Below are 19,210 nucleotides of genomic sequence, written 5' to 3' on the forward strand. Positions count from 1 at the left end.
ACGGATAGTCGTGTCGTCTGCGTATTGAACAAGAGTCCACATTTTCCGTATGATCGTTTATATGTATCTGTCTGCAGGACTTTCCTAGAATAATATATTTGGAAATGTATTAGCAACCCCAGCGAAGCCTGTTGCGTAACATGTGATGTGGCGTACTCCTGCATTGTTTTATTTGAAAACAAGCCTGAATATCAAACAATGCGGCGCCCCAAAACAAACAAAGGATAACGTCCACGGGGCTAACCGAGGTTTGATAAATCACGTCCACCTGTACCGGTGTGGATCTGATGTGGACGTGGGCCAACCTTCGCGTACTCTCGTACCTGGAAGGTACCGGGTGGACACCCACAACGACCGGAGTCCAGAGGATACGGCCACTTGTTGATGGAGCCCGAAATAGGACCGGTGACACAATAGGGAGGAATCCCGAGTGATTCAAGGCGCGGCGAGGTAGGGGGCAGTGCGCAGGCGTCGACAGTCCGAGCGTCCCGACGCCGCTGAGACGAACTTTACCCGCGAGCGCGCTACATTCCCCGGAGTCGGAGGGCCCGAGTGACTGGTGTGAGTGAAACTGCAGATACAAACAGCGACATGTCTCATACGAAGACGACCAAGTCCTATACCTACCGGTCAACTGGAGGAGCCAACGCCGATGTCAGCATCGAGTACACGGCCGACATCAGCGCCCTCACCCGGCTTGAGGTAGGCTACACTTCGGCTACACTAGCAAAACCTCAGACTCACTATAAACACTGTCTAATAACCTAATACACAGTTTAACTGTAGCTAAACATATATACGTCAAAAACAATACACATTTCGAATAAGTCAATTACACTAAAAACTCTCTGTATTGCGTAATTACAACAAAGAGGGTTGAAGTTTTACCTATGGAAATTCAAGAGAATAAAATTTGCTTTCTGTCTTACGTGCCATTACAACTAAAACATCGAAGCCTTTTTTTTAAACAACTAATGTATAGAGGTTTGTTGTTAAATCTCTGAAGTATTACAATTCACGGTACTAATTTCTAAACACAAATTTAGAATGTTACTTTTTCAAATGTATTTTAACGAGATAAAACGTATTGAGGAATGAAATAAAATAATTATGATGAAAATAATACTAATTAGATGTACAACCCGCATCGCTCCGAATTTACAGTGTGCAAAGGTTTTGCTAATAATAGATTAATATTTAATTTCCCAAAAGATATAGGTATACAACTCTTTAAGTTCATAGTAGTACATATAATATTATTTAAACAACCTATTTTCATAAATAATAAATTGGTAGGATATTTGTTAACATATTCATTACAACTATGAAAATAATGCAAACAAAGAATACATTGAAATAATCAATTTGACCAAAGATCGGAACATTTTTCTGTATTAAATAACACGATTGCTTCAATTTATTTTTATTTTGCAGTGTTTTTTATTTGACTGAACATTTTACTTTATTTTAATTCCTAATTTATTTAAATTTACTACACACTACTATTATTATTACATAATTCACATAAAGTAAAGTATACTCGTTTAATTTTTTACAAAGTATCGATACAAATCAAAGATGTACGATTTTATTCGGAACACTTCATGTACACTTTTCTCAGAGATACAACCGAATGGCCCAATAGACTGATCTAGAATACGATATTATTGCTCTAATTATAAATAGATAACAGTTTTCTACATTTCGTATACATGAGATACTTTCCTTATATCTCTAATTCAATCTAAATCAGTTGCTTTAATTTGTAAATAATGTAAATGTTAAAATAGACCAAATATACTTAAGTGGACTGTTAAATTAATATAATTCTCCTCCGGTACGAAAATTCCAATGGCTATGGAAGAAGTGCTGGGTTTAACAGACCAGACAAATGGACATTAGCTTTGTAAAATATTTAAAAATCTTATTCACCACTAAATAAGATTATTTTTGGAGACATAACACTTGTTTTAAACAAAATATTATTTTAACGAATAAAAAACCAATCGATTTACCACTAACACTCAATTGGTACAAAGACTAAATTGGTTTCTTTGTTAACCTAATTCGACCACGTCGGTTTTTACACGGATTCTGACTTTCGATAATTTTGCAATCATCATGTAAATTTTAACCTTCTTCTCTATATTTTTTATTTAAAATGTAAGAAGATTGGTAATACTTGGTTATTTGACATGCATATTTAGGGTTCAATTTCAAGTACAGTCTTTTGTTAAGATATTCATTCCAGCACTTCTCCTTCCTTTAAAAGGTTTCAAGGAACAATTTTTGAATTGTTTACGAACTAAAAAAAACTTTTACAATCAATATGAAGCTTGACTGTTATTTTATTTATAGAGAGTTAAAATCTCCGTAACTGGTGACATTATTTATGATATTGAATTGTCAGTAATTGAGTATTGCAAATTCATTATGTAGTACATGAGTATTAAAAGAATTTAATAACTTCAAAATGCATGTATTAGAAGTATTTAATAGTAAACATTTAGTTCCCATTTGTTTCTTTTGTATTAACAATGTGATTGCTCAACAATGTACAACAATGTAAACGAATATTTATACTCAGCATTGCCTAAAGCTTTCAAATTTTAACATTATTTACGGTTTATTTTGAGGCATTTTTAAATCAGCTAGAGATTATTTTGCCTGTCACTACCTCATTGTTCACAGAAATTGTAATAATTCAGTGTTTATCAAGAGAGTTTATTTCCAGTAAACAAAGTTAATCAAAAGTTAAAAACACTATAAGCAATTCTTTTATTTAGTAGTTACATTGTGTTCTTAATTACTCAATAACCAAGCTAAACTAAAAATTAACATCGGAAGTTTGCAAATATGTTACATAACCTAGCTTCAGTTTTAATGATTTACATTAACTGTGTTTTTAGCGTTAAATATTTATTTAATCAAGTGCATTTATTAAGAAAAATCACATGATATACATTTCAACACTTTTTGTAGAATTAAATCTTGCAACAGGCAAAGTGTCTAGTAGTCTGGCCGGTAAGTAACAGAATCGCCTCGGTTCTAAATTGAGGTTAGACTCAGTTGGAAAGCATCTGAATCACAGCTGTTTTTGACCTCATTACTTTAGTTCCACGAATAGCGCGGGCAGGACGCTTGCCAACGCCTTCATCGCGCTCGCTATCCCGCTTCACGTACGCTGTATCTATATTGCATACCAGCGCCGTCGTACTATTCCAGACAAAAGCCGTACTTTGCCAAATTCCAGTTTTGGCACAAAACCGTGATTATTAAAAAAATAAAGTGGCAACATAACCTCACAACATTTCATTCACGTTACAGTAGTTTCCACCTTTGCTACACCATTTAAGTAGATCAATGAATTTAGACACCATTGTGTTTAGTATTCCAGAAATAAAAACAAGGTCGTAATTTAATAATACACGTATATACCAAAATCATTCATTTTCTGTCCATTTGACTTTGCATTTTTAATATAAAAATATACCATACCCATACGTCCCTACGTTTTATTAGAAGACCAAAACTAACCATTGGCATATAAAACTCAATCGTGTAGACTATTTGTTGGTTTTAAATTAAACATATCTTATCATACTAATATGGGATGTCACAACCAAAATCCATATTCTTTAAACATTTACATGTGTGTAATTATAACAGTTATACATATGTTGTCCTATTTTTATCCACATTGCACTGTGACAGCACCTATATAGAGACTAGATAAGAGGGGTGGAGGGGTAAAGATTTGGAATTAATAGAAACTTTAAATGGCAAAAAATATATTAGTTAAATAACCAAACAATTTTAGCAAAATATATAATGTGAAACAGTGATTTAGGAATTGTTGGATACATGACTTCCCCAATTAAACACCCCAAAATAAACATTGCACTGTAAAATAAACTGCAATAAAAGTTTTTCGTCCAGAATTATTTAACAGTAAAAATACATTGATCAGGTTATTTATATTCAAACAACCTTAAGTTTTACCAGGTAAGAACAACCACGATCACTGTTAGCCTTTATTTCATTGGCCGTCGAATTAAGGAAAATGGCTAATTTTTAATATGTTATTACAACGCATAGAACTCCTTTTTAGTTTTTCTTGTAAGGAGTATAATTTTAGAATATTTAAACGATGACGTAAACATGTTTGAGATTTTTCCTGAATAACCAATAAAAATGTTCAAATTTACAGAAAAGCGTTTGGATGAGTATTTTAATGAACCATCCCCCATAAATCGACTATACAAGAGCAAACAAGTGTTGAAAGTTAAACTATGTTCTTATAAGGATAAAATTAAAATGCCTGTCGGAACAATGACTCTTAGTAGGTCAATCAGGCTGTTTGAAATTAAGAGGTTGAATGAAATTCACCATCAAAACTTATATTTTAATTATGAACACGAAAGACAGCAAATTTATTAATTAATTGATTTTAATTTGAGGATTGGACTGAAAAAATTATTAAATTTACAATTTCTATAGTTTTAATTCTATACAAAACCAATAGTTACTAATCATAGAGTCATAATCGTATGGAATAGAACTTCGAAACGACTTTGTCTAAACTTCAAGAATGTGAATTTCTCTTTGTCTAAAAACTCAATTTTTCACAATTCTTTACTTCAAAACAATTCCTGCGTTTCGTAATAATTTAAATAATCAGAACATTGAATCTATAAGCAATCATGTTGACAACAACGAAAACAAAAACTGAACAACTTAGATAACAAATGGTGCACTGCATTGGCGATAGTAAAGCAAAGAAATGCCACAGAGACAAAAAAATAAAAAAATAAATACTGATGCTAATATACGAGATGTCACAATTTATAACATTTTCAGCAAGGTACCAACATGTGTTGCAGTTGTTATGACATGGTTTAATACAAAAGGTTAAAAAATGGTCCGCCTGGTACTTATAAATAAATTACTCAGATCGCGAGAATTATAATGACCTTTTATAGTGAAAAAATTCCGAAGAATAAGGTTATTAAAGGTAGTTTAGAATCAATTTTGGATTGCGTTATTATGAATTCCAATTTTGCTATATATGTGTTACACTTAATGATGAAATATAATAAAACATTTTCCCAAGCCTATAGTTTAGTTTAAATGTTATACTGATGTATTTAAATTCGTTTTTTAATTTAGTTCCCTTTTTATTGAATTAAAATATATATAATAAACAAAGAGAAGTTTCTCCGGTTTCATAAACTTGTATACAATACAGATATATGTTTTACGATTAATCTCTTAGATAAAATAACAATACATTTTAAACCATATGAAAAACAAAATTTATATAAAAATTTGTAAATAATAATATTATTTTTATTATGAAGTAATAATGTTATTATGTTTTATTTATACATCAAGTACGTCTCACATTTTCAAATTATCATATTCTTCTGAAAAACAAATTTACTATGTATCTAAACAACACCTTGTTTAAAGTCCTTGTGTTCCAAAAACCGAGTAATCATGCAATTTAAAAATCCATATCTTTGACAAAACACAGAAATATTTGCAATGTAATAAACAAAACATAGTTTGTTATTTTACAATTTACAAGCCTCAAAAAAGTGCGTTTCTGCTTAACGCGGACCCGCGTCTTCTAATCATAAACATGTAAGTCGATAAGTCCTTGTTAAAACACGAACTGTCTTGCCCAATTTGGGAATGTACAGTATCCTTAACGTTTTTGTATTGTTCCCCTAAAATTCTGTTAAGTGGAATAAATTTATATTTTTACACTCAGTATCTTTATGTTAAAGAAACTTCAGTGTAAAGTGTTACTGTAATATAAAAACAACACAGATCGCATATGTCTGGATAAACTCAATTTTATTCACAATAAATGCAAAATAATATTCATAATCATAATTACAAGTGACCCTGGACTGTTATTTCTTCAATAACTAAGTAAGTTATTGTTGCCTTTTGGAAAAAAGTTTGTTATTTTAATATTTACCCTCTTAAACACATAAAGTAACTTTACAAAAGTACATAATGTACTAATCAAGCACATTATGAAGAAATACTTAAGTTATGAAATAAATTTGAAATTTGAAACTTCTTTTTAAATTCTTAAAATTTCTCATGATTTAAATTACTTTTAATCAAGGTAATGTTGGTTAATAACCTAAACCATTAAGTCTATAATCAAGTTATATTAATTTTTACTTACAGCTCTTCAAAATTGTCTTTAAAATCAACTGTTAAATTAATACAAGACAAAAAATTATATAAAAATCTTTTGCAGCCGTATTAATTATTTTGTATACACTTGTCAATGATTTTTAAATTGTAACATTGTATAACTTTTACCAATGAATAATCATACAGTTTTTTATTTATAGTAATAAATACATAAACAGAAACAGTTTTATTTTAATGCACCGAACAGACACTTTCATCTTTGTATAGTTAATACATCTTATAAACTTAATTGTCATGCATAAGTCAGATGTGAATAATTTATGACATAATTATACACAAACATGAAACATTTGAGGTGAAGATAGTAACAACATGCAAACAGAAATAAATTTAAACATTGATTTACGGTTAACTTTCAACGTAAAGGTCCATTCTGAAATTATATACCATAAAACTATGTCATTTCGGTTTCAACAAAGCCAAATTCGAAATCTGTATCTTATTAAATATTGGAACTTACTTGTTTTCTAACAATGCCACAATGGGGTTACATTCTTTACTAATACCCTTGGCTTTGTTATAGCCTGAACCCTTTCCAATACAAAAATTAGGTGGACATTTAAAAATCTTCCTTTACAAAGCATTCTATACTTTTTAAACTTCTTAAAATATACAGGACTAACATATTACATTGTTGCAGGACAAGATCAGGCTCCTTCAGGAGGACTTGGAGAGCGAACGAGAGCTGCGAGCAAGGGTGAGTAAAATATGGAATATATTATAGAATATTATGGAATGTAGAAGACAGTGTGAATATCCTTGATCTCGTATCGTTGTATATTTACAGACAAATAATGGGAATTGCTACACTCTCATGAGAGTTTCCACTTGAATTTGTTACGTGAGATATGAAGCGATGACTTAATCAAGAGAGCACAATTGTTTGTTCAAACCTTGAGTTGAAACATCTTCAAATTCAACATATTAGTCAGTACCTGTACAGAACGGGTTTCATGTGTTGCAATTTCCTTAATTACCCCAGAGTACTTAATATTTTAATATAAAAATTTATTTCACTCTAATAATTATAAGCTAATTCTAGTCTGTCATCTTTGATAGCAAGCTGGCTAGAAAATTCGATTTTCCCTAAAATACAATGGTACAAAACATTGGTATAAACAGATGGCAAACATCTGAACATTTGAAGATTGTAAAGAATATTTACTATCTTCAAGATTCAGAAACGTTTAGTCTAAAGGTCTGAAACGCGGTTTCTTCTATAAGTGGACAAAACAATAACATAATGGCAAGATATGCCAGATAAACAAATCAAAATAAAGCGCTCTATGAGGGACAGTGGTTGGTCACCACAAAAAACAAGCAGTGCGTCATCAAGTCAACAACAAATACTGTCACCTAAAAACGAAAATTAAATCATCATTAAATATTAAAAATGGAATAAATTAATAGCCAGTTTGAAAACAATACATTTCTGATCGTGAAACATCTATTTTTGTGAAACGCCTATCATAGGAAACTGCCAATATCCCCATAACTCCGGTCAACCATTCAAACCTCACATGTCAAAAATTAACTTTAAAGAATGTAAAAAATGTAATGGCATTTAACCGATATACCCACGACTTGTCTTTGCCATGCTTGTACAAACATTACTTTCAACAGAAGTACTGTAGCTGATAGATAAAATTTGAATGATCTGATACCAGTTTTTTTTTTATATATTATTAAATAAACTTAAATTACCTCTGATTCACGGTACAATACAAATGTAAAATAATCAATTTATCTCATTCTACAAATTTTTCCAGAAGCTTTCAGATGATTTTCATACTACTTCTATTATCTCTTATATTACAATGAGATCTATGTATTAATCACGACAAGTAAAATTTTTATGTTCTCAAATATCTTTGGACGTGAGGAGGAGATTGTGCTTGACATCGCAATAAATTATTAATTACAATATACTTATTTTTTTTATTTACTGTCAAATTTGTATTTTAACTTCAGATTGAAATTATGCTCAATACAATTTATATCAATACATAGATATAAATAAAATAAATATAATTCCAAATTTTATTTCGGTAGCATAACGAATAAATAAATGCTGACTCCCTGAAAATCAATTGAGTTAGAATGATGAATAAAAAAATTGTTTAAAATAAAATATGCACTGTCTTTGACTTATTGTCTTTAAGGGTCTTCTGACAAACAACGTTGGATCACGAATTGGTTGTGCCTAATGCACACAGAAGCAAATGCGTAACGCCTATACAGATCAGTATTTAATAAAAGTAATAATAAGGAAGATATTCGTTTGGAAAAAAATATTTAAGAACCTCCAGCCACAATTTATTTGTGTACAAGTATTTAAATAATTTTTCACTAGTCACTTCAAGCATTATTGTTGCTTGATTGTTTAACTAACTTACTTCGTAATTGTATTGTTCACTAAACAATAGTTTACGTTCTAATTATTAAATTTTTAAACGAGGGACCGTAATACCAATGGCCAATGGCCAATGGCGCAGTGTAGCGGGTACAACGGTTATCGCAAGATAACCGGATCAAGCAACGTCGAGCGTGGCTGCTGCTTGGATGGGTGACCGATGAGCGATCCTGTCCTTGCAAGCAGCCCGCCTGCCCGGTGGTGGTGGTTCGGAAGTCACCCTTAAGCCGTTGATCCCCAGGTTAAGTGTTATAGAGGGCTTCTTAGCCCTAACTTCGTCTGGTAAAATAAGACATCTTTATTTTACTTTTAATACCAGCATGAGTCAGATAGTATCGAGTAACAGTAAACGAGTAAAATTTTAAATAGCATGGCTAGAATTGTATGAGGTTATGAATAGGACATAAACTGTACCTGATATTAACCATGTTGATATAGAAACAGCCATAAAACTGTTTACAAGAAATTGTTATGGATCTTTACTTTTGTAAGGGTGAAGATTTAGTCCCTCAGCTGAATAACCTTGAGACAAATCATCCTAACGCGTTGTACTTCTCAAATCATGCGAGTTTAAAAAATTTAAATTGAGACAGTATTATCATCTTCCAGCTCTATAGCCTTCGATTTATTGTTAGAATTATGATGCAGCTCTTTCTCATAATTTATTACATCAATGGCGAAACCTATCCATTGAAACATTGTTTGCCCTTAGTTAACAATGAGTAGCAAAATACGTTCTATTACTCATACAAACATTGTTCTGAGTTAATGGGAACTAAAATATGGTATTAGTGAAATCTAACAATATTTTAAATAATTTACGTGTGATCCATATAAATATAAAAAATTAAATATTTTAATGTTTTAAGGAAAGAAGGTCTTTAAACTAGGTCAAAACTAGCATATGACGATGTTTTGTGAGAAACCTGCCATAATTGTTTGAAAATTATATCTTACTAATATGGTGGAGGTTTGATAGATAGCTTGTTTTAAATTCAAAACAAAGGCCGTATTTTAATAGTAAGGATACCATTCTTAGCATTAGCCGTAGATAACATGAACGACAAAAAAAACAATGAAATTGGATAGGGGGTCATATTTCTTGGGCTTTACATTTCTATACATACTTTTTGGAATGTACAAAATTTAGATGGGATCCTCCCCCCTCCCCGAGAAAAGAGACATCGAAATCTAAATTTGGAGTATTATAAGTGTTATTAATCTCCAACAGATATATTACATTTAGGTTGTTGATGTTGTAATACAAATTCTTAAAGGGGATCTGCTGTTTACCTTTACCAAAAAAGGATGAACTCTTGAGAGTTTTAGTGATAGAGCACATTGCAACTTTGATACGATTACAGAATAAAAATATAACATGGTTTGTGTTAAAACCCCTAGTTTTTCTAACGTTCCGATGATAAAACCAGAGACGAGACAACTTCCGAATTAAATGTGACAGACTGTCACTATCACAACATCTTCCACAAGAGATGGGCGTCAGACTAATCAACAAGGTCCTATAAAAAGTATAACAATTCCAACAATTCAATCTCTTGGTGTGTAAAGCGTTTTATTCAATTGATGATTTCATCATGAGCCGCTGGAATCTCTGAAAGGTGCTGGATCTAAAGTAGTATGACTGTTGCAAGAGTGAATGTACGCAACGTAAGTTTGACTGTGTGTATGTGTAGATTTGGGTTCTTTTAGGGTATATGATTTGACGTGACGATTGCTATACAATATAAAATTGTGAAAAATACAATAAATGTAGTATCATTATTATTGTGACGTATTACAATTGGAGAATCTCTTTCCCCAAATTCTTAGACTAGATATAGCGCACTCCTTCCGGGGCATGGAGCATCATTTACCATTTACAAATCGGGATCTTTTTTAGAAGAGGACCGCAATTTCAAAATAAATATGGACAGTAAAAACTAACAATATTTGTTACTAATATATATTTACACATATTAGACAAGTTTTTAAACTTGTGGAGGCCAATAGAAGGAGGTTAGGTTAGATTAAATCTCTTCTCGTTCCACATTCTTTTTTATTTCTTCTTTTGGCAGAAGCCCAAATAGACTCTACCATTTGCGTGTTTGCACCTGTTGCTGGGTCCACAAAGTTTTGACTGTGGTTCACAGTGAGATGCTGAAACTGCATTCCAGGTACTCGTATATTTGGTATACCGTTGTATGAAGGCCACAAATCAGAAATTATGGTTGTTCCAGGCAAAATACTATGTTTAATACACGACATTAACGTGGCGGTCGTTCTATCTGGCACATCATACAAACAAACATTGCTTGTTTGATGCCAGATAGCGGTTTGCATACCGCAGCAGATAGCACTCGCGCCAGCTGATAAGGAAAGATAACGATTACCTAGATAAGGTCTACAATTCATGATTCTGCTTCGTTAAGATAGTAACTGTCCAATAAGGTTCAATAAACGTAAAAATAACTGTCCTGTTTCTGTAGAAAATATATTTTGAAATTGCGCTCCTCTTCTAAAAATGATCCAAAAATTGTGATTGCAAAAAAGGATAAATCCTTTGATCCTGGAATACTTGTATTTTCCAAATTTCTATCTGCAATCCTTCAAACGCAGCAGTAAAGAGGTTCTTTTTCACCCTGAAAGTGCTCCAAAATAATAGCGTCTCTTAAAGTAATTATGAAACAATAAGTTTTTGCCAATAAAGGCTTTGATTATTGAATGAGTTTCTGTACCAGGATACTAGACTACACTAGTAGGACGCCCAGCCGTACCAGACGTACAGTAACGCCAAGTAAACCCCTCAGCTCGAGTTACTGTACCAGGATACTAGACTACACTAGTAGGACGCCCAGTCGTTCCAGACGTACAGTAACGCCAAGTAAACCCCTCAGCTCGAGTTACTGTACCAGGATACTAGACTACACTAGTAGGACGCCCAGCCGTACCAGACGTACAGTATCGCCAAGTAAACCCCTCAGCTCGAGTTACTACGCCGGGTCTATTAATAGCTCTATCGTGACGTCACACAGACCCCGGCCCGCTGCTTTGCCGGTCTCATCTCCACTCCCGGGACCTGCATACTTCTGTAAACACCCATTCCTCTACATACTCTTTGAAGGTGCACCAGTTCCTAAACAAACTTTCAAGAACAATGAAAAGCTGTACTTAACATTATAATTCTACTCTGGGTCAAATTTGGTTGGTTTCTTCGTATTATACCTCCACACGTGTAAAGGATTTAGTCTGTCTCAAATATTACACTTCGGAATTTGTAAGTTTCCCATAAGGAACACATACGAAGTTGCCAAAACTGAGTACAATAGATCAATAAATGAAATCATAGCAACCTCATTGAATTTGGAGAATGTAAAAAATACACTTTTCTTTTTTAATTAGTTTATTAGTTATGTTATTATTTCCAAATTTGTATTTTTAATCCCTAACGTTATTTGACTGACAAACAGTTTCGCTGAAAAATCCCCGATGCTAACTGAACAAATAGCGTTATGTTGTGTTTTATTGGGGACTAATTTAATGTAAAGAACCTAAAAATTGTATACAAACTCAAATATTATATTATATATTTATGAGAGAAATTAAAAATTTACGGGTTAGAAATTTAAAATTAGGCGGGCTGCTTGCAAGGACAGGATTGCTCAGCGGTCACCCATCCTAGCAGCAGCCACGCTCGACGTTGCTTGGTCGGTTCTCGCGATAATAGCCGTGAACTGTACTGCGATTTAAGCAGGTAGACTGTTTGGTTTGTACAATAGAAAGCCGATGTAAAGAAATGTTAAGGTTACGGTAATATTATTAACGGAAACAATTTTCTACTTCAAATTTACAATATTTTGGTTAGTTTAAAAATTTACGGGTTAGAAATTTAAAAATTAGGTGGCTTGCAAAGGGACAGGATTGCTCAGCGGTCACCCATCCTAGCAGCAGCACGCTCGACGCTCGCTTGATTCGGTTACTCAGCACCGCTCGACGTTGCTTGATTCGGTTATCTCGCGATAATAGCCGTGCCTACTGTACTGCGATATTGCAGGTAGACTGTTTGGTTTGTACAATAGAAAGCCGATAAAGAAATGTTCACAGGTTACGGTAATATTATTAACGGAAACAATTTTCTACGTTCAAATTTACAATATTTTGTTAGTTTTAAATTTATATTCAATAGAATTACATTTATGTAATGCCTTAATAGATGGATTAATTTTTGAATGGTGGTTTTGCTGGCGAATTTCAAACCTGTTGTAATCACCCGCATAATGAAATTTCCAAACCATTTTTTGCATTTGGTCCCAGAAACCAACAACCACCGTAAACCAAAACTTATATACAAGAAATGGCTGTACTTATGCGATATAATGCTAAACTGTCACAACCAGTAAAAAGTTTTAAGACGGCGGTCTTTAGCATTTGCGCAAATTTTTTAAGTTAATATTTTCTCAAAATGTACTTTAAATAATACGTTTTTAGCGTAAGTAAATCTTAAACAACTTTTACCTCTGCTTTTTTGCGATATCTCTTAAGAGATTTTAAGATCTTAGTTATGGGTAGGGATGTTGCGATATTATCGATATCAATATATATCGATATTATCGTTTCGATATATCCTATATTGATATCGATATAAGTTATCCGATATTATCGTGATATCGGAAGAAATATACAAATATCGGGGTTTTGATATCATACTGAATGAAAAGTTGTAATTATTTATTATTTTGGCTTTATTCGTTTTACGAAAGCAAAACTCAAACAACTTGCTTTGTTCAGTTGTTAAATGCAACGCCAGCAAAGAAATTAACTTTGCAGATTAAGTAAAAAGTAACCAGACGATGCTTGGTTCAGTTAAGCATATATAATATAGTTGCTTTTTAAAATGAAAGTGTTGTTCTTAAAACCCAGTTTAGATTCTTATAGATTTATATTGAAATTTAAAATTGTAATTTTTATTTATATTTTGGAAATTGTTTTTTAATAATTGTGCTTCAAATGATTCTTAGTTAGAAAATGTTAAATTGAATTATTTAAGGAATTTCTTTTTTTATCTTTAAATAATGGTATTTTTTAATGTATTAAGTTGTACTTGTTTTAAAAACATCATTTTGGAAATGAACTCGTAAGTTGTATCTTTGATTATACTAGTTACACACTCTCATACAATCAAAGGTTGTATACACCAATTTAATCGTTCCCCTTTCCTTATTTATCGATATCGGTCGATATTAAGGATATCGATATTTGGATTCAATAATATCGGTGTATCGATATCCAAGCTTGATATTGATATCGATAACAAATATCGGAACTAGCCTCATATTGCAACAACCCTAGTTATGGGCATTGTAGAGCAACGTTCTTTAAAGATAAAACTAATTTTTTAATAATCATTAAAAATTGCAAGGAACTTTGTCACAATCGTATAATCAACATACTGTTTAAAATATATTCAGATCCTACAAAAAATAACGTGAGTATTGAAAAATGACAATTTAATAATCATAGTAAAAGACAAGTCCCCTTAGTAGTTACAGTATTGATTAGCTTAAATACACAACCATTGCATATTGGGTGTTTAAGCTGATAGTTTGGCAATATCTATGATTCCCTTTGTGACAGGACTAAAACTTAATTTAAACCCCAAATAATGTTGCCAGCTTTGAGCTCTTGTGATTAAAGGAGATGTAGTTCCCTCAAACTGACTCACTAGCTATAGTGAATTCCAATCTTTTTGGACTGTAAAAAAAAGAAAAACTTTGAATGTCTCTAAATTAAGATTTAAAGTGCTTTATAGTACGTTGTGTATGTGGCTTACTACACTGTTCAAGATCTAGTACACTTAATCTATGTAAAGTCTGCTTCTATTATTTTATAGTTTATATTAATGTCTATAGTAGCAATAGGCACACACTTCTTTCTGTAAGTTCTGAATTCAATTTTTATCTCCTCGAAACTTAGAAATACGCTTAAGAAAACACCAATATTCCAGATTTCACCGATCAACGAACTCATATAAAACACAGTTCAAAAAATTGCGCTAAATGTTTAGATAATTTGGTGCAAATATGGCATAGTGTCTACAAAAACAAATGTAAACAAAAAGTTTTGAACGCGACAGGATCTCAAAATCATGTTTATTTTCCTTACGAGAATCCTTTAATGATACATTCGGCAAATATAACCACAATATTGGTCCAAGCAATAATGCTACACAAAACAAATATTGGTATTAGGTTGGCACGAAATTTCTCAGGGTGTTATGTTAATATTGTTATGTTAATATTGTTTACGACAAATTGAGGACCCAGGTGGAAGCTGACCCATCTCAAACGGCTCAAGTGATTGTGCAAGAACTAGGCTTCAGTCACCAAGCAGTCTTACATGCTTTAAAACATATTGGAAAGGTGAAAAGGCTTGAAAATTGGGTGCACCATAACTTCGATCGACAAAAATTGTCACGTTCGAGGTTTTTTCTTCTTCGCTTCTGCGAAACCAAAATGGTCCTTTTGTGGATCGAATCGTGCGATTAAAATTGGATCCTGTACTATAACCAGAGATGTTCAGGGCAGTGGTTGGACGCCAACGAGCCTCCAAATCACTTCCAAAAGGCGAAAACCCACCAAAAGAAGACTATGGTTACAGTATGGTGGTCTGTAGCCGGCGTGATCCACTAAAATGTTTGGAACCTGTCCAAGCCATCACAATAAAGTCCTATTTTAAGAAAATCGACGAAATTTACAAATAGGTCCGATCCTAATTCACAACAACACCCGTCCACACGTTATCCAAATAACCGTCCGAAGATTAAACGAATTGAACGTAGAAGTTCTGCCTGACCCCTATACTCCCCAGACCTCTCACTATACAACTACCACCTTTTCAAGCACTTCACTAACCTTTTCCACCGGTAAAACCTTCGCTAATATGGACCAGGCAAAAACGCCTTTCGTCGACTTCATGGAATCCCGAGCACCAAATTTTTACGTTGACTGAATCGATACACGTTGGCAAAAATGTGATGATTCCTCTGGCTCTTGTTTCGATTGAACCTAGTCAGCATTACTGACGTTGCACCATCTTGAAGCCTATTAAAACCCTGAGAACTTTTTTACCAAACGAATAGCATTTAAAGCGGAGTATTCACGATGTAAGTAACCTTGCCACAGCCGTCTCTATCTGTTCACAAACGTTCGTCCCAGGAAAAGTGTTAAACAAAGAAAATATTTTTAGCATTTTAAGCCGAGTATTCACAATGTAAGCTATTTAACCTTGCCACAGCCGTCTCTATCTGTTCACAAACGTTCGTCCCAGGAAAAGTGTTAAACAAAGAAAATATTTTTAGCATTTTAAGCCGAGTATTCACAATGTAAGCTATTTAACCTTGCCACAGCCGTCTCTATCTGTTCACAAACGTTCGTCCCAGGAAAAGTGTTAAACAAAGAAAATATTTTTAGCATTTTCAGCCGAGTATTCACAATGTAAGCTATTTAACCTTGCCACAGCCGTCTCTATCTGTTCACAAACGTTCGTCCCAGGAAAAGTGTTAAACAAAGAAAATATTTTTAGCATTTTCAGCCGAGTATTCACAATGTAAGCTATTTAAACCTTGCCACAGCCGTCTCTAACTGTTCACAAACGTTCGTCCCAGGAAAGTGTTAAACAAAGAACATATTTTTTAGCATTTTAAGCCGAGTATCCACAATGTAAGCTATTTAACCTTGCCACAACCGTCTCTGTCTGTTCAAAAACCTTCGTCCCAGGAAAAGTGTTAAACAAAAGAACATATTTTTTAGCATTTTCAGCCGAGTAACCACAATGTAAGCTATTTAACCTTGCCACAGCGCCCGTCTCTATCTGTTCACAAACGTTCGTCCCAGGAAAAGTGTTAAAACAAAGAACATATTTTTAGCATTTTAAGCCGAGTATCCACAATGTAAGCTATTTAACCTTGCCATAGCCGTCTCTATCTGTTCACAAACGTTCGTCCCAGGAAAAGTGTTAAACAAAGAAACATATTTTTTAGCATTTTAAGCCGAGTATCCACAATGTAAGCTATTTAACCTTGCCACAGCCGTCTCTATCTGTTCACAAACGTTCGTCCCAGGAAAAGTGTTAAACAAAGAACATATTTTTAGCATTTTAAGCCGAGTATCCACAATGTAAGCTATTTAACCTTGCCATAGCCGTCTCTATCTGTTCACAAACGTTCGTCCCAGGAAAAGTGTTAAACAAAGAACATATTTTTAGCATTTTAAGCCGAGTATCCACAATGTAAGCTATTTAACCTTGCCATAGCCGTCTCTATCTGTTCACAAAACGTTCGTCCCAGGAAAAGTGTTAAACAAAGAACATTATTTTTAGCATTTTCAGCCGAGTAACCACAATGTAAGCTATTTAACCTTGCCACAGCCGTCTCTATCTGTTCACAAACGTTCGTCCCAGGAAAAGTGTTAAACAAAGAACATATTTTTAGCATTTTAAGCCGAGTATCCACAATGTAAGCTATTTAACCTTGCCATAGCCGTCTCTCCTATCTGTTCACAAACGTTCGTCCCAGGAAAGGTGTTAAACAAAGAACATATTTTTAGCATTTTAAGCCGAGTATCCACAATGTAAGCTATTTAACCTTGCCATAGCCGTCTCTATCTGTTCACAAACGTTCGTCCCAGGAAAAGTGTTAAACAAAGAACATATTTTTAGCATTTTCAGCCGAGTAACCACAATGTAAGCTATTTAACCTTGCCACAGCCGTCTCTATCTGTTCACAAACGTTCGTCCCAGGAAAAGTGTTAAACAAAGAACATATTTTTAGCATTTTAAGCCGAGTATCCACAATGTAAGCTATTTAACCTTGCCATAGCCGTCTCTGTCTGTTCACAAACGTTCGTCCCAGGAAAAGTGTTAAACAAAGAACATATTTTTTAGCATTTTAAGCCGAGTATCCACAATTGTAAGCTATTTAACCTTGCCACAGGCCGTCTCTATCTGTTCACAAACGTTTCGTCCCAGGAAAAGTGTTAAACAAAGAAAATATTTTTTAGCATTTTCAGCCGAGTAATTCACAATGTAAGCTATTTAACTTTGCCACAGCCGTCTCTATCTGTTCACAAACGTTCGTCCCAGGAAAAGTGTTAAACAAAGAACATATTTTTAGCATTTTAAGCCGAGTATCCCACAATGTAAGCTATTTAACCTTGCCACAACCGTCTCTGTCTGTTCAAAAACCTTCGTCCCAGGAAAAGTGTTAAACAAAGAACATATTTTTTAAGCATTTTCAGCCGAGTAACCACAATGTAAGCTATTTAACCTTGCCACAGCTGTCTCTATCTGTTTCACAAAACGTTCGTCCCAGGAAAAGTGTTAAACAAAGAACATATTTTTAGCATTTTCAGCCGAGTAACCACAATGTAAGCTATTTAACCTTGCCACAGCCGTCTCTATCTGTTCACAAACGTTCGTCCCAGGAAAAGTGTTAAACCAAAGAACATATTTTTAGCATTTTAAGCCGAGTATCCACAATGTAAGCTATTTAACCTTGCCATAGCCGTCTCTATCTGTTCACAAACGTTCGTCCCAGGAAAAGTGTTAAACAAAGAACATATTTTTAGCATTTTAAGCCGAGTATCCACAATGTAAGCTATTTAACCTTGCCACAGCCGTCTCTATCTGTTCACAAACGTTCGTCCCAGGAAAAGTGTTAAACAAAGAACATATTTTTAGCATTTTAAGCCGAGTATCCACAATGTAAGCTATTTAACCTTGCCACAGCCGTCTCTATCTGTTCACAAACGTTCGTCCCAGGAAAAGTGTTAAACAAAGAACATATTTTTAGCATTTTAAGCCGAGTATCCACAATGTAAGCTATTTAACCTTGCCACAGCCGTCTCTATCTGTTCACAAACGTTCGTCCCAGGAAAAGTGTTAAACAAAGAACATATTTTTAGCATTTTAAGCCGAGTATCCACAATGTAAGCTATTTAACCTTGCCATAGCCGTCTCTGTCTGTTCAAAAACCTTCGTCCCAGGGAAAGTGTTAAACAAAGAAAATATTTTTAGCATTTTAAGCCGAGTAGCCACAATGTAAGCTATGTATAACCTTGAAGCCACAGCCGTCTCTGTCCGTATACAAGCTTCGCTTCTCTGCGTTTTATTTCTAGAAACTCGCCCACCTGACTCATAACTAATTTACTGCCCAACACTTTCTGCCAGAATGTGTTCGCGTGTAATTATGTGTTGCCATACACACCAAGTACATATGAGTATGTATAACTCTTCTCGAGACAAGTTAATGGAAAGGAACCATAAACATAGTTTACTATGTCTGTATCTGCCGTGTGTGGCGCCACTTCTACCATATTGCAACGTTAATTTACACCCTCCTCTGTAAACAAATAATTCAATTGATGTTTAAATTATTCTCTCGGCTTTATTTCTTTTTATTTATAGGTGTGTTTGACATTTAGCAAACATAAGCTTTAACTTTGTGGATACACAAATCTATTTCAATCGAAAGTACCTTATTTTTAACTTTTACTGTACCACTTAAAA

At 33.6% G+C, this 19,210-nt stretch overlaps 1 protein-coding gene across 1 annotated transcript in view; it reads left to right on the top strand.

The window, feature by feature from the left end:
- Positions 1 to 471: 471 nt before the first annotated feature.
- The window catches only part of LOC124357316 (paramyosin, long form), a 51,357-nt gene continuing 32,618 nt past the window's right edge, over positions 472 to 19,210 (top strand). Inside the window, exons 1-2 of the mRNA XM_046808995.1 lie at positions 472 to 702; positions 6,878 to 6,934. Of these exons, the coding sequence (XP_046664951.1) occupies positions 592 to 702; positions 6,878 to 6,934 (168 nt within the window). The 5' untranslated portion in view covers positions 472 to 591. The remainder of the gene's footprint in view (positions 703 to 6,877; positions 6,935 to 19,210) is intronic.

The sequence above is a fragment of the Homalodisca vitripennis genome, chromosome 1 (genome assembly GCF_021130785.1).
Source record: "Homalodisca vitripennis isolate AUS2020 chromosome 1, UT_GWSS_2.1, whole genome shotgun sequence".
NCBI lineage: Eukaryota > Metazoa > Arthropoda > Insecta > Hemiptera > Cicadellidae > Homalodisca > Homalodisca vitripennis.